The sequence below is a fragment of the Glycine max genome, chromosome 7 (assembly GCF_000004515.6).
Source record: "Glycine max cultivar Williams 82 chromosome 7, Glycine_max_v4.0, whole genome shotgun sequence".
In the NCBI taxonomy this organism is placed as follows: domain Eukaryota; kingdom Viridiplantae; phylum Streptophyta; class Magnoliopsida; order Fabales; family Fabaceae; genus Glycine; species Glycine max.
Window position 1 is genome coordinate 37,613,421 of NC_038243.2, and position 22,072 is coordinate 37,635,492.

Genomic DNA, 22,072 nt, shown 5'->3' on the forward strand with positions numbered 1-22,072 from the left:
AATACATTCACTTCCTACCCATTACAATAAACAATTTACAAGGTTCATATAGCTTCTGATGTTCTGAAAATGATTTGATTTTTTAAAGTTAGTGACTAAGGTACAAAAGCAGGATAGTAAAAATGGGTACTGACTGAAATACTTTCCTTCCCAAGTTACCTTCCTAGATCTAGAGTTGAATGAAAAAACTTAATTGTTGGTTACATGTGTGCTAGATGATCAAGAGTTTTGAATAGCAACAGTTGGTGGCGAAGACACTGTTATGATATCTGGTAATTGTGGAGCCTGGGGCTGGTGAGGAACGGGTGTCACTGTCGCATGCTTTCTGCTATAAATCTGCTTAGCAATTATAACTATCCTTTTCCATCGGTTTTCATCACCTGGATTGCCATTACGTTCTTGTGCATCATCATGGGTTGGTTGTCTAGTTTTCAGCAACTGGATTGTATAAAGTAGAAAACAAATTGTAGAAGTGGCACCAGAGATCACGTACAGAACCCAGAAACTTCCAAGCCTCAAACTTTCTGTACTCTCTGAGGGCGAATTGTTGGAGCAGTCTCCTGCATCGTTCATCCATTTGTCTTCTAACATCCTCAGTTCTCCCTGCTCCAAGAGCCTCAGTATAGCTTTGGAAACATCTCTGGCCACTGGCGAGCCTTTCTGGAACATCTGCATCATGAGATTAATAGGAAATAAGTGGAAATGAATTGGTTAATTTTGTGAAAGATATAAGGCATTTATAATAGAATTAAAGATATGAAAGAAAATTAAAATTAATACCATCTAAAAATAGATCAATGTTTATTACAATTAGGATCAAACTAATCTATTTATTTGTTTCTTATATAAACGACAAACGACAGAAGATGCTATTACATTATAAGAATGGCGTTTGGTTCTGTTTCCTTGTAGAAAACAGTTAGTTCGACATATTATCATAGTTTTTCGAAGAATTCTAGTGTTACTTACAAATCCCAGTCCTCCGAATTTGGTGGTAGGTACAGAGGCAGAGTATCCCTTGCAGTATTTACTCATATATACTTTCTCATAAGGGAGTTCGAGAAAAGCAGCTGCTATTGAGTTGTTTTTGAATGCATCTTCATAGCTGTATTCATTATCCATGTTTATGATGTTCTCTGGCTTGAATTGTTCGACTTTCTCCAGGTATGTTCTAACAAACGAATCTCCGTCACAACCAATTTTCATGTTGTACTTCTTCAGGCACAGGATGTCTGTCACATTTGGTTGCAGTCGTTGAATTGTGAGCATGGAAGAAAGACTAGCAGTGTAGCTTGAGTTAAGAATCAACACTAGAAACAGCCATGATACCATCACCACGCGAGATAAGTCGTTATGGATTTTCTCCCCTGCAACATCAAACCATTGGCATCAATTCAGTTTCATGGAAATTGGTATTTCTAACACTTCTTTTCATAACTAAAGTTGATCATTGTTGTTAATTGAAGCATGAGGGTGATACTTACTGTGAGCAAAGAATAGAGAGGAGAAGGTAAACATAAGAGCAGTGCTGACTTGGCTTTTCCAATTGCCTTGAAACTCAGGATTTGGTTCCCGCTCCAGGTACCACACAACTACCATTGTGTAAGTCAACACGGCCCCAGTTGCCACCCACATTTGCCAGGTGAAGGGCTTCATAAACATCCATGTGGATTCGTTGGACTTTTCTGTAACTATCATTGACAATCCTGATTCTGCATATGGCACAGTAAAGTCTACATATTGCAATCTGGCTTCTGTTATGGTCGTGTCTCCAATAACTGCTTCATAAGTCTTCCATTTCATCATTATTAAACCACATGATAATCATAAAAATATTAGGTTAGTCAAGCAATAATTTTTTTTTTATAGAAAAATTATATCTAGAGTTCAAAATTAACAGGAACCAAACATTAGGATCAGTGACTGTTTTATTCTTTTACTTATTTTGCTGATTGTAAAGGAACTTGTTCAGATAGGTGTGTGACGTGAGCAAAATAAAAGCATATTTAACAATATATACAAGAAATAAGGGGCACAGTAGAATGAGTAATGAGGCTTTACCTTGTTATAGACAAGTTGAACCAGATCGCTATAGGTTCCATTGATGGGATGAAACTCATACGGCAGATCATACCCCAAAATGTCTAACACCTTCTCAAAAATTTCAATGCAGAATCCACTATATTTATATGAATTAGTAAGCTCATCACGATCAACCTTGACAAACCTGGAAAAGGAGGTTCTTCCAGGAACTGCTATTTGCATTGGCTTTTGTTTAGTAGGCAGATTCCATCCTTTTGGAACTCTATTTAGTTTCCCTGGCCATATTACTACGGCACTTAAACTTTCTGTGTTCCTAGAAACACTATTTGAACCTTGTTCTGTAGTGAGGTTAGTGATGAACCCACGTTTTAGAGTCCAGAAGTCTAATTCTCTGTAACTCTTCTTATCTACATTTACAATCCTGAAGGTAGGATTTGGCAAGAGTTGCGCTTCTTCGAATCGAATTTCTCCACTCAAGCCAAGGAAATTGCTAGACAGTATTTCGGTTAACAAAGTCTTTCTGCCACTGGCCATTCTGTCTATTGCTTGTGCAACAATTTTAATGCTATCATATGCTTGCAGAGCGTAAAATCCCGGATCGCGGTTATCCTCCTCAGGATACTTGGCCCGAAAAGATTTCCGGAACTGAGCCTCAAAATCTTGATACTCACTGCTATCTTCAGAGTAGTAGGTCTTGATTCCTAAAGCTCCTTCCATGTAGGAAATAGAAGACTTGTTGACAGAGTCAAGCAAATTTGTTATTCTCTCTGGGATTATCCAAGCCGATTCTCCATCCACAAGTCCCAATTGTGCAGCTTCTCTGAACAAATGAATCACCATTTCTAATGATGATTGCAGAACAATGAACACCCGGGATTGTGTATTTTTAATCAACTTATTCAACTCTTCGCGTATGAACTCTCCAGGATTAGTTCGATAAGAAGGTGATGGAAGAGCTAAACGGTACTCAATCATTGAACCAACCTCTTGGAGGGTCTCAGATAGCAGTGCTAGCATCTCATAATCTCCCTCTTCATTAATGACTACTACTCTCTGCCAACTATAAACACGTACCATATCTGCAACACATTTTGCATATGCAGTACCATCGTTGGCCATTCTTACCGAGAATGGCAGGCGAGTTGGCAGCAATGGTGGGGTAATGGTAGGTGCTGCAAAGGATATGACCGGAACTTGAGTTTTGCGTCCTAATTCAGCCACTGAAGCTGCTTCTGTCCATGCGTGCATTCCTATAATCACTTGCGCCTTCTGCGTTTTAATCATCTTTCTAGCTGCAAGAAATAGGTTTACATAATTACATTCAATTCTTCACATAGTTACAAGGTTAAAGCAAATTGGAGAAAAAAAATCTAAGATGCACTTTCTTATATACTGCTTTCCAACCAGAATAAGAGTTTCACCTCAGAAACCTATGCTGGCTTTTAACTAGACGTCAGCTACGGAAATTATCAAGGGGAAACTCTAATTCTTATTGGAAAACTGCACAAAAAATACGTAAGAATCTGCATCTAAGTTTTGTCCAAACCATAAAAGCATGGATTTTTTTTTTTTAATAATTTTCTCTTGGTAAATGATTGATATCACTAACCAAGAGAAGTGGGTCTGAAGGGATCTTTGGTGGGTTCCTGAAAATGAAGAGCCATCTTGTGGCTCTTGGAAGTGTTATTGTAACTTTGAGCTGCAAGGTCCATGGCTACAAGCTGTTCTTTCCCAACCCGAGAGTTAACATCAATTATTGCACCTATAGATATAACCTTGTTGTCTCCATTTGTAGCCTCACCTTGGTAGCAATTAACTAGAACAAAGAAAATGAACAAATAGGTAGGAAATGCAAGAGGAATAGTGGATGGAAAATTCATTTTGCTTTAATTTCTTTTGCTCATGATCTGTAAGCATTTGTTGTAAAATTTGTGCATGCACTGGTTTCTCATGACATAGTTTCATACAATGCGATGTGCTAATATATGAGTAAACTTTTGAAGAAAGATGCAATGGAAGGAGGAAATATATATAGCAATATAACACTGGAGTGGACCCCAAGGATTCTTCTAGTGGGGCTGGAATTTGAGGTTTGATCCGGTCAATTATGCAGTTTTGAGTCTTGACTTCATACTATAAGACAAGTTGGGTGTGAGAAGAGGTATATACACGTAGCCATTCCTGGCCTCAATAAGGTTCCAAATGAATAAGGTGTCCAAATTTATCATTAATATTGTAATAAAAAATACCATTCAATAGTGGAAAATAATATTTAAAAGTGAAGATGTTTTTTTCCTTTCAATTTCATTTTTTCATTTTTCTATGTTAATTAGTAATTATTCTATTTATATCATTTATTGACTTTTAACACTATTAATCTTAATTGAAATATAGACTTAAATATGAATTAAGTTGATGTAAGCTCATGTTTCTTTTTTTCAATTTTGATTTCTGTAATTTTTTTAATCTCTATAAGTTTGGGTTTTAGAAATTCAAATTAAAAAAATACAAATTTATGTGTTAAAAATGAAAAAAAAACTCAAACTTACCGTGATTAAATTCATATTTAAGCCTTCAAATATACATTCTTTTATTATTAACCATTTCTTAATGGTAAACTTCAAAAATCTATTACACTTATTATTTGCATTGTCAATATTCGAAAATTCTAATTCAAATAATATTAAGTAGCTTTTGCCTAATTTTCTTTTTCTTTCAGTACTCTATTTGGCTTTTTTAACAGCACAACTATTAGAATAAATGAAAAAACGTACTTTCAATAATGGAAAACTTACATTTATTTTAATAATTGAAATTTTCAAATGAAATTACAGAAGTTAAAAATGATACTCTTAATTGACAAAATTATACAAAAGAGTTGTTTTCTAAAAATAAAAAACATATATGCTAATAAAATAATGTTAGCAATTTCATAATAGTATATAAAATGAATAATGTCTCATTTCTTTTTAAATAGATTAACTTATTATTGATTGAAAAGGAACTGTTAAATAAAATTAATTATGATATAGTATGTATTTTTGATTTCTCAAAATCTCAAAAAGATAAATTTTATATATTAATCTTTAATAATTTTAATATATATATATATATATATATATATATATTATTTATATAGATAATATTAAAAATACTCCATCTTTAGATCCACGTAATGTTGGACCAACTTGTGAGCACAAGATGTACATTAACAAAAGGGGTTGGTCTTAGAAACCAATAATAGGATCGATGCTTGAACGGTAATCGTCAATTTAAACGATGCAGAAAATTGAACCGGACAACAGAAAAGATTTTGCAAAATTGCTCTGAACCTTCATAGATTAGAGACTTTGAATGGAAAGTCACATGGGGCTTATGGGATCTAGAAGAGCGCAACTATATATTAGGTATTATTAATTACCACTTCATAGATAGACCAGTTCAAAATTACATTAATATAAGTTAAAAAAAAATAAAAAGAGAGAAAATATTTAATATAAACGTTAGGATATGGACTACCAACATTCATTCATTTAAGTAAAACTAGGATTTCTTAAGTGGAGCTTTGTGCGGTATTGAGAAAAGAAATTTTATTAAATGTAATTAATTAAGTTTTTTAACAAAATTAATTATTAATAAAGTTAATGAATACTTTACTATTGTATGATAAAATAAATCAAAATATGGATTCAATGGACCCTGCAAGCAAATACTCACTTTGAAACTTTATATTAAAATAAATGGATTCTTTTAGGTTCTAATTATAACAAATATATACTTACTTAAAGATGTACTACTTGATAATTTTTTTATGCTCTTCATTTTGTGAAATCTATTAACCAGATACCCACTTATTTTTTATGCATTTATTGATCTATTAACCATGCAAGTTACATTCATTGGTGGAGGTGTAGTGCCATTAAATATCATCACTACTTAAACCAGTTAATTTAAACCCATGCTTAAACAAATTTACGTGTATATGATAACATTATAGCATAATATGTCAATTTGCAATTAAATAATAACTTGAAAATTCCTTATACTATTTACTATGAATACACCGTTTATCACACATGTCATTAGTCTAAGTATATTAGATTTGAATTCCTTGATCAACCCGTCCCAATGTCATGGTATATACTCTTTGTTCAATAGGTGCAGATAACTTTTTAATACTCCTTTCATTTCTTTTTTATATGTCTTTTAAGATTGTTACCTAGAAATCAAAAAATAAAATAATTTTCTTGATTTTAATAAAATAATTGTAGAAATTCTTATTTGATCTTTTTTATTCTACAGTAAATGTATGTGTAAATTAATTAAAGATTAACAGAGAATAGTGTAATTGATAAAAAAAAAGTAATTAGTAAAATTTTAAACTTTATAAATGAGATAAATAAAAATAAAATTTTGCCAAAAATTCCACAATTAAAAAGGAAAGGAGATCGTAAATTTTTCTTTTCAGATCAGATTCTCTACAGCAAAACACGTACGTTTCTTTTCTCCACAAATTACGCGGTTATGAAGCTGGCTTAAAAGAACTGAAAGTCATAGCAGCGATGTTGGTATTGACGTCGTCATTGTGGATATAATAGAATATATGTTAGGACTTAGGAGAGTGAAAATAATTGATCGAAATCTTTATTTTAAGCAGTTCAATATAGCTGATACACAATCCAGCCACAAATAGGTATGTATTCATCAACAAATTTAGAAGACTAATTAAGTAACGTAGCAGCACTATTAATTAGTTGTGGATGCGTAGGTTTCAGTGTCTATGGAGATTTTCAGGGCAACATGTAACACAAAAAGCTATTATTTATAGCTTCTTCCTCCAAGACCTAGATTTATATACAAAGTAAAAAAAAATCCAAGGAAAAATATTGTTGGACATCCAAAATATAATTTTATTTTACATCTAGTGAGAGAGAAAAAAAATAGATATGATAGGTGATATAGTATGTAAGAAGAGAGATGTAAAAGAAAAATGAAAATGTTAGTTGGTGGGATATTTGAAATGATAGGATATTTAAATATTATTATTCATTTTTGAATAGGGTGGGGCGTAGAAATAAATTGATACATATTTTATTGTTGGACTTTTTTTTTAAAATGATGACACCGAAATTTGAATTTATGATATATCTCATTCATTCTATCTAAAACTTTTATTATTGTTGAACAATTGATGTGTAATTAAAGAATAAGATAGAACCAATATGTTATTGGTTTGAGTGAAATTAGACTCAATTTTTTTAAATAGGATTTTTGGTTGAAATTATATGGATGAAAAAAATATAATTGAAAGAAAATAATCTATTCAAGGTGATCAATTAGATTTTTCATTGAAGATTAATTGTGAATAAATTAGAGGATATTTCTTATTAATGAGTTGTAAAAAAATGAAAGTGTATCAATAATAAAAGGAGATAACTCACATGATAAATTAATCTGCGTTTTCTTTTATTTTGTGTGTAAACAAATTATTAGTTTCAAGGAGTTTGTAATGTAATTATTTATATATAATAGCCTCCTCATAGACTACTAAAGAGAAATAAAAGTAATAAATGGTAAGTTTCATATTTATCTATTTAATCATGATTTTTTTAAGGAATATATTTAATCTTGATAGTGCCTTAGGAATAGTATTGAAATTAAATGCATCTGGGTTCAATTTTTTTCTATCACCATCATGCATTTGTTGAAAAACTTGTATGAAAATTCTTCAAATGACATTATTTTTTCATTAATACAGAAGTTCGATAACACATTGAACAAATACAAAGAAAGTGTACAACATAGTTTAAAAGAAATATTTATTTTATTAATTTAAGTTCAGTATTATTAATTATATATTAAAAAATTATTTGAAAAATTACATATACTTTTCTTTTAATTTTATGTGATATTATTACATTTTGACAATATTATTTTTTACAAAAAAAAGTCAGGCATACTTCTTTTACTTTTATTTACAGACCATATACACAAAGTAGAACATTTCTTAAAACTATTAAAGAAAGGTATAGGTTTAATTTTCAAGCAAGAAAGTCATTATAGTTGATGTCAATATTAAGAATTTTCAGTGCACTGAATCTGGATGATATATGGAAACTCGAGTTCATAACGACAGATTTGGAGTTTTAAAAAGATTCCGGGAATCCTCATGACAGAGACTCTTAATATATTTCACAAGTGATCAGAAAGGGTCTGTCCCATTCTAAATTTTAATTAACTAGAGAGCTAGGAATCCTGTCTATCACGGAAAATGAAATTGAGCCATGACCGTTGAACTCCCTCGAGGATGACTTCCAGTCACTTTAAACCTTGATTTGGCAAATGATTTATTGTGTAAGGACAAAACTTACATACAATATCATATGTACTATTTTTAGTGTTATTCTATTATGTTACGGTGTTAACTGTTAGGTTGGTGACATGAAAAAAATAGTACATGTGCTATTAGATAATAGTGCACCAGTAAAAACAGTACCTATAATACTGTGGGTATGTTTTGTCCATTGTGTAACTCATAATATGTTAGAATTACATAGTTTATAAAAATTACTCCTATGTTCACTAGACATTACTCCTAATGCAACTCTCAGTGTAACTAAAAGCAAAACATAATATTATTCTAAAAATTATTATTTTTGTTAATGAGAATTTACCTCAAGAAATAATTATTTTAAAAAGGGATTATGTTAACGGTTTTAACCATTTTTTTATAACTATGTTATGAAAAGTTCTAACTTCTAACCAATCTATCAAGTAGTTTTAACTACTGTATAGTTAGCTCAGAGAGTAGTGTCCATTTAACGGGTTGTCACATGTGATGGTGTAATTAACTTGTTTTCTATAATTCACTGACGGGCGTTGCTAGGTGCACCCCTGTGCATCCAGCAATTCAATGAAGTACCCAAAATACCTTTCATTTAAAAAATAAAAGTTAATATATTTTAAAAAAAAACGCTTTTTCTTCCGTGCTTGTTTCTTCTTCCCCTTGCTTCCGCGCTTGTTTCTTCTTCCGCGTGCACCCAACAATCTCCATTCGTGCTTCTTCTTTCCCGATATTGGCTTATTCCCTTCTTCCTCCATGCCCTCATTTGCTTCTCCATTTCAAATTTGGTTCCCTTCATTTGAATCTCATCTCGTTCTCCCCTGAAGTTGGCATCCTCCATTGAAGCTGTTGTTTGTTTCTTCCGCCATCAAGGTTAGTCTTCTAACCTCCTCGTATCTGTTTGAATGGCGTAAATGGCCGTAGGAACCTTAGGATAGACGACATTAGTGACCTGTGGTGGTGGAGGTTGAAGACGAAGGTTCTTCCGCGCGTGTGAAAGTGGCTTTTGGGTACTGTAGTGGAAGAAGGTGTTCTTCCGCGGGGTCATGCGAAAGAAATGTGGAAGGTTCTTCCGCGGATTCCTACGAAAGAAGGTTCTGCAGGATCTTCCGCCTGGTCCAGCGGAAGAACGTTGTCTTCCGCGGATCCAGCGGAAGATCCTGCAGAACCTTCTTCCGCAGGCTACATTTTGTTGTCGCGGAAGAACCTGTGGAAGCTTCTTCCGCAGGGTACATTTCCTTCTCGCGGAAGATCCTGCGAAACTTCTTTCGCGGATCATGTTTTGCTGTGTATTTTGTTTTTTTTGCTTTTTTTTTTTAGATTATACTTGAACCATGATTTTGTTCATATTATTAGCTAGTTTGTATTATTTAGTTGCTATTAAAAATTGCGTTTATATGTAAATTGAAATTATATTTGGTGTGATTTATATATGCATTAGGATGTCTAAATTGAATTGTTAGGATGTCTAAATGACTATGTCCCTATTGTTGCCTTTCCAAACATTTGTGGACAAAATTATAAAGACTCCACTAAACCTAAAACTTTACAGTTGTGAATCTTAAAGATACCTTTTGTACAAAGTTTAAACCTCATACAAGGGCATATACTATAGACTGTCACCATGTGCTTATTATATGTATGATTGGAAGTTCAAAACATAAATTTTAGTCTAAAAAATTGAGTGTTAGGGGAAGAAGAACTCCTCAAATGGAGACACGCCATTAATTATATTTCGGTACATGATTCTAAATTTTTGTTAGTGACATTCTATATTCTAATCCCCCCACATATATCAGGTAAATGTGCATATGTGTACTTTGGTTAAATAATACTGACATCAATTCACGCGTGATAACATAATGTAATGACAATTAAAAGTTATTAACACAAGTGATTTGATAGTTGAATCTTTTTAATTAAGATTTGGAGTTTGATCTTTGACTTGATAATGAAATCACAATTAAAAGCATAATTTATCTTAAAGTGGATTAACGAGGTGAAACAAAGATAAATTGATTTCTAAAATAAGATGTCTTAAATACTTCATGGGAATTCTTTTGATATTGAAAACAAATTTGTCTAATCTGATACCTACACAATCTAAGCATTGTTATAAGCATGGGAATTCAAAGCTGATACCATATGAGATAAGTAGAAACCGGTGAATCACAAACATGCCCATCCAAATGAATGTATTGGTCACGTTCAAGGAGCCTCATTAGGTGTTGCATTTCAGTGTCATCTCTTTTGATTGAAGAACGATATGCACTTCTTGCATTGTAGATTTGTTTGATTGTGGTGTAACTGTTGGAGTTGTGCTCCTTCAACGTTAGCATGATGTTTCTTGGCTTCATATTCGACTTCGTCATATCAGCAATGATATTCTTCTCATCATCTGTCAATCTCCCAGCATATGGATGTCCAACTAAGGTCTTCACCAATTCATGGTTGTGAATCCCACATATCAGCTTCATCGTCCAACCTTCACCTTCATGCACTGGTTTTCCAAGAATCTTAAAGGGACAACCACATTTTCTAGTGTCTGTGTCTCTTCTAACAAATTCTTTCTTTCTACACTTGTACTTACCGCTCCTTTCACACCCAATTAACACAAATGAAGTTCTTCCTCTGCTATCAGTATATGTATCAGACCTCATAATTACTACAACAAAACCGTTTTCATGGGCAACCGTTCGAGCCCACTTCAAAACATCTTCTCGGGTTGCAAAGACCTAGGGCACAACCACAACATATTAATTTTTACACAAATCATACATTAGACCAAACAACTAAAACTAATAGACATGATTACCTGAGAAGTATTAAAAACATCTGAACAATCAACATGTCCTTCATTCACACCACAATCTTGTTCATCTTGAAAATCCATATCAACTTCTTTGGACATCACACTGTAATATGTCAATTGATCTTCGTCCATCTTAATTCAAACTATAACTATCACCTGATTCAACATTCAACTAAATAATTTGAACAATACAGCAACCAAAAAAATTTTACAAACTATGAATATCAAACTAATTCAACATTTGACAACCTCACACAAATATTTAATCTACATATACATCAATATTTTAACAACAACCAAATTCAACTTTTAATTACATAATTTCAAAATTATAACCTACAAAGTTCATTTAACCAAAAAATACTTCAACCTAGGCAAAAAAATCAACACTTCAACCAACAAATATATTTTTATGTTTCACATAAATTACAAATAGAATTAACCAAAATAACATTCAAAATAATTTTAAAACTAAAAAATCATAAAATAAATTACTCCACGGAAGACATCATCCGTGAGTACTCACGGAAGAAGCTGTCTTCCGTAATTGACATTACAACTGCGGAAGAATACTTCTTCCGTGGAATCTCGCAGAAAATGTCTTCCGCGAGACTCCACGGATGAAGTTTTTTTCTTCCGCAGTAGTAATGTCACCGGCGGAAGAAAATTTCTTGCGTCGAATCTGAAAGGCTTACACCATTCTACTACCCAAAATAAACAATCAAACACAGAAAAACTATGTACCTCGATTGACAAATATCACACCAAAGTAGAGCAGAAGCGCAACCAGCACGAACAAATATCACACAACACAAGCACCACCACGAAGAAAACGAAGAAAGCAACCATGAAATAAAAAAAAACCAGCTTTTTTATAAAAGAAAAACGTTCAGGGGCATTTTTGGGTTTTTGAAAAATTGCTGGGTGCATCAGCATTGTTGCTGGGTGCCCCTAGCAATTCCCTTCACTGACTTGCTAGTTAAGTATATTTAAGGAAGGTGTGTCTTTAACGACGGTTGATGATGTCATAATTAGCTCGTTTGTTGTGATTGCTTTACTTAGTGAAAATCTCAAGTTGTGGCTTGAGTACTTGATGTAGGTCGGGGTAACCAAACCCAAATAAAAATTATCCGTGTACTCCCTTCTAACCCTCACTCTTTCTCACTAAGTTCAATATAATAAAATATATTTTCATTAGAATTAAATATATTTGAATATATTCATTTCCTTTGGGATTAGAGGTTGGACACAAAAGGATTTTGAAATAATTTAATTCACCTCATTTTTTAGTTATTGATCTCACTTGGTTGACATAAATTATCATTTGCTTTGACTCTTAAGTGATGTGATACTTATGATATATTGGAACTATAACATTATTTTTTTTTTTCATAATGTCTAATTAAGTGATTTTAATTAATTTGCGAGAGTAATCAAATTTAATGTAAGTGTTGTAATTAATTAATTAATTATGAGATGATGATTTGTTATGTGTATATTTATGTTTATGCTTAAACCATGTTTTATGTGTGATTGATTGATTTTTGAGTGTTTGGGCCTAAGTGAGTAGGCCTTGAGTAATGGAAATGGGGTGTGTAAGCTATGGGGTGCAAAGAGAGGGAATAAGAAGAGTCATAAACCTTTCTAAAATCCTTGCATAATTTGAACCAATCTCAAAAACACATTTTTCTCTTTTCACCTTCTTCTCCAAGTGAGAGCTAAATCCTGGAAGCTAGAGGTTTGGTGTCGGTGATCAAAAGAGATAATTTTTTCTCTCCCTTTGATGTTGTTTGATTGAGTCATGGAGTGGTAAGCATCTTTTCTCTCTCCCTTTGACTCCATTTTTGTTTTTCTCATGGAGCACCCATGAGAGTTCATGAAAAAGATTTTTTGGATTTTTGATTCCGTTTGTGGTCATGTTGCTATGATGGGCTTGTCGTTGGAGTGGAGAAAAGCTATCATATTGAACCAAGAGCCAGATGGGCTTGTCGTTGGAGTGGAGAAAAGCTATCATCTTGAACCAAGAGCCAGAGACTTTTTCCATTTCTCCTTCTCAAAGTTTGCTTCTTAGTTTATAGAGGTAAGGGAAGCTCAATCTTTGATTTATGTGGTTTTATCGCTTGGAACCGTTGGTTTTTGAGCCATGGAAAGTCTCTTTGCTATACGTTTTCGAAGTTGTGGGTTCATGCTTAAGTGGTCCCTTAAAGTGCATGCTTAAGCACGAGTGAATTGCTACATGCCTATGCGGTCCTTTAAGTGCATGCTTAAGCACGAGTGAATTGCTACATGCTTACGCGGTCCTTAAAGTGCATGCTTAAGCACGAGTGAATTGCTACATGTTTACGCGGTCCTTAAAGTGCATGCTTAAGCATGAGTAAATTCTATGCTTAAGTAGTCACTAAAGTGTGTGCTTAAGCATGTTATGCAGAATGCTTTTTTTTTTATATATATAAAAAAATGGTATTCCAAGTGTGATAAAATGAATATTTGTTTATTATATAAGTATTTATAAACAATATGAAGTTAAGTTTATGTTAATATCATGTAATTCGCATTCATATGAGGATTTTAATGTGGTGATGGTAAAAATTTATGGTGTTGGATATCTTAATTACTATGCTTAATGAATTATTGATGGGTTCATAAGTGTAATGTATATATGAATGATGAATTTATGATATGGTAATTTGATGAAATATTGTTATATTGAAAAGATGATTATATTGATAATGAGATAATTATGTAAATTGATAAATGTCTTGAGTTATAATGATAATGATATGAATACTGTTTGATGAGGTGAATGCATTGGTGTTGATAAGATGACAATGATAAATGATAATCTTTCCTTGTAATCATCCCTATATGTTGGAAGGGTTAGTTATGCCCTTTGGGAAGGTTTTTGTTGCAAAGAAAATGGTATACATGGGAGGGTGAGTTCCACGCCAAAACTTTGTCTCACTAAAGTGACTCAGGGGTCCTGCCCAGTGGGGTATTTTTCAAGTATCACCTATAGGTTTTGACTTTGCATGATGTGTCAGAGTGGTGATAACTACTTTCCAAGAGGTTTAATGATTTTTCAGTGTATATGGAATGAATTGTTGTTGTTGGTAAAACTTGGATACTTGAGACCGATCATGAGTGAGATGGTGGCTATGAATGTGTTATACCTAAAATTCTCAAGGAAATCTAAGTGCAATTGTTGTTGTGAGTAGGTACATAAGATGTGGATGTTAAGAAGACCCTCAACCTAGTGCTGGAGGTTGTCGGTGGTGGCTAACAGTGAAATGGAATATAGAATGGATGGATAGGCAAATTTCTAAACAGGTTAAGGTCGTTGCAAACCTTACTAGAGGTAAGCCACTACCCATGCCCATCCATTTTCGATAAAATCACATTTCCTTCGTAGGGTTAATTTGAGTCTCCTCAAATGGTCAAGGTGTGACCATGTTAAGGGATGTACTTGGGTTAATTACTCAAAAGGTGAAATCTTTATGGAATCGAGTCTATCTTTGGTGTTGATGATTGATGGAATGGTGATGATGATGTTTGATGGATAAATCATGGTGATGATGATTGATTGGCTGAGAATGATCATGATGGTGATGATTGATTGATGAACTGGTGATTGTTATGATATGCTTTGTTATTATGTGAATTTTAAGACTTATGTTTTATGTATGATTCCTCTATGTTATGTTTTATATGTGATGATAGTAGGTCATGCTATAATGATTTAAGTTTTATCCTGTTTTAGTATGCTTCTTTTTTGTAAGTTTATCCTTGTGTGTCACATGTGGTTATGATTGTGATGATCTTGAACTTCATATTTGTGAGAGCAAATAATTAGGAGGTAAATCCTTTCTTTGGAGGCATCGTGGATGAGCATGATTAGACGTGAAGATGCATTCCTTTTAGTGTTCTTTTGTTTTATGTATAGTGTTGACTAGCTCAGAGCTTAGGTAGCTTATCTTTATAGAGTTATCTAGGCTTATATGCATGTTGCTTTGTTGTAGTATATAATCATGTTATGTTGGAGTGTCATAAGGCACATGATATTTTCAGTTGTGTATATATATCATGTGATGTTTTATCTTGATATCTTGTGTTTTAGTTTTTGGACCTTTAAAATGCGAAAAGTTCTAATACTTTCATAATTAAATTAATATAAGAGTTTCAAAGGAATTAAAATGAAGCTTTTAACTTGATATAGTTTCTAGTTCCATGTAACGACAGTGGATCATTACTGGAACAAACCCTCCAGTTGAGACTAAAAAACAAGAGTGACCTAAACCCTTCTTTCGATGCCAATATTTCAACCTCGAGTTTATATACCAAGATTGTTAGAATCACTACATTTATGTGCGTGATTAAGATAAGACACATGATTAGGAATAATTCTTATCTGAGACCACATAATTTTCACAAATAATGGTTTGCAATGTGTACTTTCATTAAATAATAGTGACTCACAATATAATAAGACTACATTATTTATGATGAGAAAAGTAAAAGATTTGAGACTTTATAAATTAAAAGGATATGCACATGCAATAGAAAACGAAAGGGAAAAGGGTGCAAGTTTGAAAAAGTTCTATAAAAAGGAAGAGATATTGGAAAGAAGAGATTGACAAAGAATACCCATATTAAGAAAAAAAGGAAAAAGAAAGGTCTTTCATGTCATTTAAATTGTTAAATATATTTCATTCTTTTCTAGTGTCTTGTGTATTAAGAAAGATATGTTGCATAAAAGAAAAAAAGATATGTTCAATAGCGTAAATATTGGGTTGATTGCTTAACGAATTCAAATTATAAGATGACATAAATATATATATATATATATATATATATTAAATATTTAGATTATTTTAATATTTATATTTATCTATTTATCTTAATTGTCGTCAATTCTTATTTGTTTTTCCTCCAAAATGCCGCCATTACCCTACCTACCCCCGGGTTGAAAACCCACCACTGGTACTAACCGAAAGCAAGTTGTATATATGCTATATGTCTACTCTGATTTATGATTCGTATATTCCATTTGACTCGTTCTAACAATTTTTACTATGACATCTTGAAGTCAAGAACAAAAGGCCAAAATTATTTCTTTCCCTCGAAGGCTCCAACAACGCGTCTAACATTACAGAAAACGCGGTTTTGAAGTTAAAAGCAAATCAAAGTAGCAACGACCAACTGTAGGGTACCAATGTGTCCACGTTTACATGGAAGATTAATTTATAGCATTACAATTATCTGAAATAATAAGGTCCTGACATAAAGGATTAAAAGCAATAAAGTATGCAATGGCAAAAACTTGTTATTAGTGTACTTGGTTGTTAGTTTTCATCCGAACATATTTTGAACACAATTTGGTGATAAACTTTAATGAATATAAATCAATATTAAAGTTGAAGCATTATGAGCTATTGTTATTTTTAGGTTGTCTATAGCACACAATAAAGTGTCAAAAGTAAATGTTTTTTTTTTTGAAAAACAAAATACTCCATGCATCCCAAGATAAGTGTTGTGTTACGTTATATTACACAGATTAAAAAAAATTAATAAATAGATAAAAGAAATTAATATTAATATTAGATTAAAAAACTAAAGTCATATTTATTATGGATATTGGTGAAAAAGAACAGATAATGTTATATTGAAAAATCAAATGCAACACTTATTTTGGAACAAAAAAAATACTTATTAAATTGAATAAAAATATTTTAATATTTGATTTTGAATGATTTAAAACATTTAATAAGATATATTTAGCGGTTTTACACCATAAACATAAACAATAAAACATGAGTAAATTACACATATTTTCTATGAGGTTTAAGAAAATTAGATATGTATCTCCTCCTTTAGTAAAACTCACACATGCATCCCCTGAGCTTTAAAGAAATTACACATATTTTTCTTCTGTTTTTAAAACCTATATAAACTCCCTAAATGTTGTCTAAACATTTGACATTAAAAAAGCTAAAAAATATCTAACCAATCGAAAGCAACTTTTGAAACCGAGTTGTGGCCTCAAACTGCATGTTATTATCATAAGTGGAAACACCAGTAACTATGGTTGGAAGGTGTTGCAACTGTAGCAAGGTATCCTCTCTTCTTTTGCTGTGATTGGAGATCCTCGTGTTTCTTCTTTTGCAAATTCTCTTCCCTACAATTCTTTTGGATCTCCACCATGGTATCTTCTTGGTGCCAACGACCTTCATCGGCGTCACAACCTTGTAGCAGTTTCGAGGAACCTCAGTCCAGGCATTGGTGGAAGGTCAATATGACATCATGTTGGATTTGGATTTGGATTCAGATTGGGTAACCGAAGCGTAGTGTAGGGTTTGAGATGGCAATAGAGAGAATGAAAGTGAGGAGGGTTTGGGGGTTTGAAATGGCAACAGAGAGGATGAAAGTGAGGATGGTTAGGATTTGAAAACCCTAATGGAGCCGTCGGTAGAGACGGAGGTGACATCTCCGAGGTTTGGGCGTGTGAGAGGTTTAGGAAAGGGAGGAAACACTCAAAATTGATATTAATTACAAATGCACATTGACAACATCGATTTTTAATAAAATCGATGTTAAGAGAAAAAAACAACATCCGTTTTTAATAAAACCGATGTTAACTTTGCGCTCACAACATCGGTTTTAAAATAATCGATGTTAAGGGAAACTCACAACATCAGTTGTTTTATAACTGATGTTAACAAAGACACTTTATTTACAAAAATACCACCATGTTTTTGTTAATATCGATTTTCATTAGAATTGATGTTAATTGGTTGACCTTAAATCTATATTTTCTAGTAGTGTGTTTTTTGTCCTCATAAATATGAAAATGTTCAGAATTCACCATAACAAAAAAAATTTATCTAACTTTCGTTCTTGCAAAATTTAAATATATTACTTTTTGGTCCAGAGTTAAGTTTGGATACATCCGAACCTACATGTATGTTGTTGTAGAAAGTGTTAAATTTTTCAACTTTTTTACATCACTTATATGTATAACCGATGTAGAAAAATTGAAAAATCTTACACTTTCTATACTAACATACACATAGGTTTAGATGTACCTAAACCTAGCTCCATGCATATAACCGAGGTGGAAAAATTAAAAACCTGACACTTTCTACAACATCATACACATAGGTTTGGATGTACGCGAATCTATTTCCAAGCAAAAAAGTAACATTTAAATTTTGAGAAGACGAAAAATAGACAAATTTTTTTATAGTTAATGATTCCAAACATTTCCATATTTATGAAAATAAAAAATATGTTTTAGCTTTCTTTTAATCAAAATTGTTTATGCACATGACTTGTTACCGTAAAATATTTAGATGAAATTTAAGAAGTTTGTATTGGTTTAAAAAAAAAAAAAGAAACATGTGTAATTTTCTTAAACGTTAGGAAAGACATATTTAAGTTTTTTAAATCTCGTGAGACATGTGTAAATTTTTTAAAATGAGAAAAAACCTGTATAATTTTTTTAATAATCAGAAAAGATATCTGTAATTTAGTCATAAAACATTTACCTTTCCCGGGTGTTACAAGATTCAACTCTCCTTGGTGTTAGACTAATACTCAAATCAAAATAGAAAAAAAAAATGATGACTTACATCTTAATTTTTGTGGTTTTATTGGAAAAATTATAATTGAAGTATCGCGTGAATATGAAAAAAATATTGTAACAAAAATAATATAATTTAAAGAAAAGACTATTATGATAAGAATTTTTGTGGCAATTAATGTTTTATAAATTATGAATGGAGTTTTCATGTGACTCTTAATTGACTATTAACGTGTGGCCTGATAATTGAAGACGTCTTACAGTATTTGTAAAATATTAATATTAATAAAATATAAATCTTATGTTTTTATACGATACTTAAATAAATGTGATGTCTTCATGCCAAGATGGTCGGACACTATTTCTTCTTTCGAGGATCCTTGTTTCTTCTCATCCTTCTTAGCTTAGTCCGAATATTGCTGTTCGAAAGGAGTAGTATTTACAAAAGCGATTCTGATATTTAAATAAGGATTCAGTCTTAACCAATAAATATGAATAATAAATATCTATTCAATGAATTTATCCGAAGTTTTTATCTTATTTATACAAATTTTGTTAGAGCTTAGAACTTAAACCTTAAACCTTAAACCTTAAACTTTAAATCCACATGTTTTGATTATCATTTAGGTAATTCATCTCGCAAGCAAAATTAGGTGATCTAATCTTGTGATTATCTGTAAGCCGTAATTATTTTGTTTCCGTATGGGACCAAATAGGTATTTAACCGTCCTAATCGAATACCTATCAAGTATATGATGCTTAAACTTAAAATAACTATAAAAAATCATAATATCACCTTTTTAATATTATAAGAAATTGTTTTACACATAAAAATGCCCCTCCCCCAAAAAATCAATGAACACTGTACAATGTTCGTTCTATCTTGAAATAAATATTGCATTTGAAAAAATAATTTATCTTAAAATAAATGTCATATCTAATTTTTAATGTAATATTAATTATATTTTTTCACTAATATCTTAATAAATGTTACTTTTTTTTTTGTTACATAGTACTGTGCTTTGGTACATTGAAGTGAATTACTTTATTAGAGATGCGTTAATCAATCTAACCCTGAAGAACTTGACGAGTTCAGCGCATTCATATCTGCATGTTGACCACTCTGGCCTTTTATTCAGGGTTTATAAACGGTCAAATAAATCCAAAAAAAATAAAAAATATTTAAATAAAAAATCATAAAAACACAAAATCCAAAATTTTTTATATTTGGTATACTTTGGTTTAGTCTTTGGATCTTATTATAAAAAACCAAATTAAACCGAGCAAATCCTATATTATAATTATATTAATTTTTTTTATTTTGATAATAAATAATAAATAATAAATAATTTATTATGTTTCCTTTGTTTTGAATTCATATGTTAAAAAAAGATATATAATTTTTATTAAAAAATAGTGTTTTTAATAAAAATAACAATATCAAATATCAAGTGATACACAAATTATTATGTTAAAAAAAATTGATAAAATCATTTTATATCAATGTTAAATAGAAGTAGAAATAATAATTTTTAACTAAAATATATTAAAAAAATTAATAAAAATAAAATTCATTTTTAAAATAATATAACATATATAATAATTATGTAAGTTTCACTTATAGATTTAAATTAAAAAATAAAAAACCGTAAAATTGAATCACACTAACTCATTAAATATTATTTTGATTTGATTCATATTTGATATTACATTTAAAATGAACCAAATCAAATTATATTTTTATTTTATGTTTGATTTAGAATTTTTTATTTAAAAATAAAATCAAACCACATCACAAATACAGCAGGAATACTCCTAATGTTAACGGATCTTAGACGTTATTTATAACACCGTCAAAGCTTGTGACTGAGTTCAGTGTTGACAACGATAAGTCTTGTGGTTGCTCCAAAATACTGAAACTCAAAATGACGGGAATATGTGTATGAAACCCTTCAAATAAAATGAATAGAAGGAAAAGGAAATGTTTCAAAAACAAATATTCCAGACATATATAGGGCGTCAAGGAGAGAAAGTACAATAAAACAATTTTTATTTATTTATAAAAAACACATTTGAAGGAAGAATGTACAAAGAGGAAAAGAATATTTTGGTAATATAACAAAAAGCTTTTGAAAGAAAACAATGAGAGCATGTGTCCGACTTAAGAATAAGGCTATTAAAGCTCAAGCTTTATCTTAATTTTTATAAAATAAAAAAGTCACATATGTTAACAAAATATAACATGTAGTTCTCTTGTTTATAGTAATATAAAAATCAGCCAATTATTGTCACATGTTGTTTGATTCATTATGGTCTCATCTTTTTTCTTCATTTTTTTTCCATTTTCACCTAGCCTTTTACCTTTTCTTTTGTTTTTTCTCTCACCATGTGATAGCATGGACTCTCTCTAATTTGAAGTAAAAAAATATCTCTCAAAATTAATTTTAGGTCTTACTCATTGTTAAACACTTAAACCAACTTTGGAGAAGAGAGATATTGTAAAGAAAACCAAATGAAAAGGCTAAAAGGGTGAAAGAGGAGAAAAAGATACATTAAAGAACTAATAAAGCTTGAGCAGGGAATTATACTGAAACCAACTTTGTCCATATTATGCACTTTAGATAATTACATGTTGCTTTTTTTTCGTCTTCAATAGTCCAGAGGATATAAACGTTCAACTTGATTTCACCGTCTAATAAAGTAATATACACTACAAGAAAATTGCAAATTAGCAATGGATTAATTCTCTCGCAACCGTGTTGTTAATTCTCTTGTAAGACTTTGACAGATTTGTGAGAGAATATTCCCTCGCTAAAAACAAGTTGCTAATTAGTGACGACTAATCCCCTTGCTATTCAGTCGCAAACTCCCTCATCATTCACTCGCTGATCCCTTGTAGTAATATGAACAAGTTGTAGGTGATTCCCTCGCTAGTTAGTGACTATAGTCTTTCACTAATCTCTCACAAATCCTTTGCAAATTATCCATTGTTATTCTCTCTCAAATCCTTCGCCATGTATCTCTTGCAAATCCCTCATTGATCCCTTTCCAAAAAACCTCACTAATCCATTGATATTCCCTCGCAAATTCTTTATTAATTATTAAAAAACAAATATGCTTACAATGCTTCTTAATAATTATTATTTGTCTATTTAGAAATATTATATGCAATTGCACATATACCTATATTAAAAATGAGTATTCAAATAAAATTATGAAATGAAGCATAAAATAAATATCTTATAATAAAACATGTAACAAAAACTCTAAATTTAACTTAATCTAATCTTATTAATAA

At 31.3% G+C, this 22,072-nt stretch overlaps 1 protein-coding gene across 1 annotated transcript; it reads right to left on the reverse strand.

The window, feature by feature from the left end:
* Positions 1-49: 49 nt before the first annotated feature.
* LOC100780320 (glutamate receptor 2.7) lies at positions 50-4,247 on the reverse strand. The gene is made up of 5 exons (XM_006583778.4): positions 3,653-4,247; positions 2,062-3,335; positions 1,485-1,791; positions 970-1,367; positions 50-669 (listed from the first exon to the last, which is right to left on the reverse strand). The coding sequence occupies exons 1-5, from the start codon at positions 3,921-3,923 to the stop codon at positions 220-222; spliced, it is 2,700 nt and encodes an 899-aa protein (XP_006583841.1). The 5' UTR covers positions 3,924-4,247; the 3' UTR covers positions 50-219.
* Between the last annotated feature and the right edge of the window lie 17,825 nt (positions 4,248-22,072).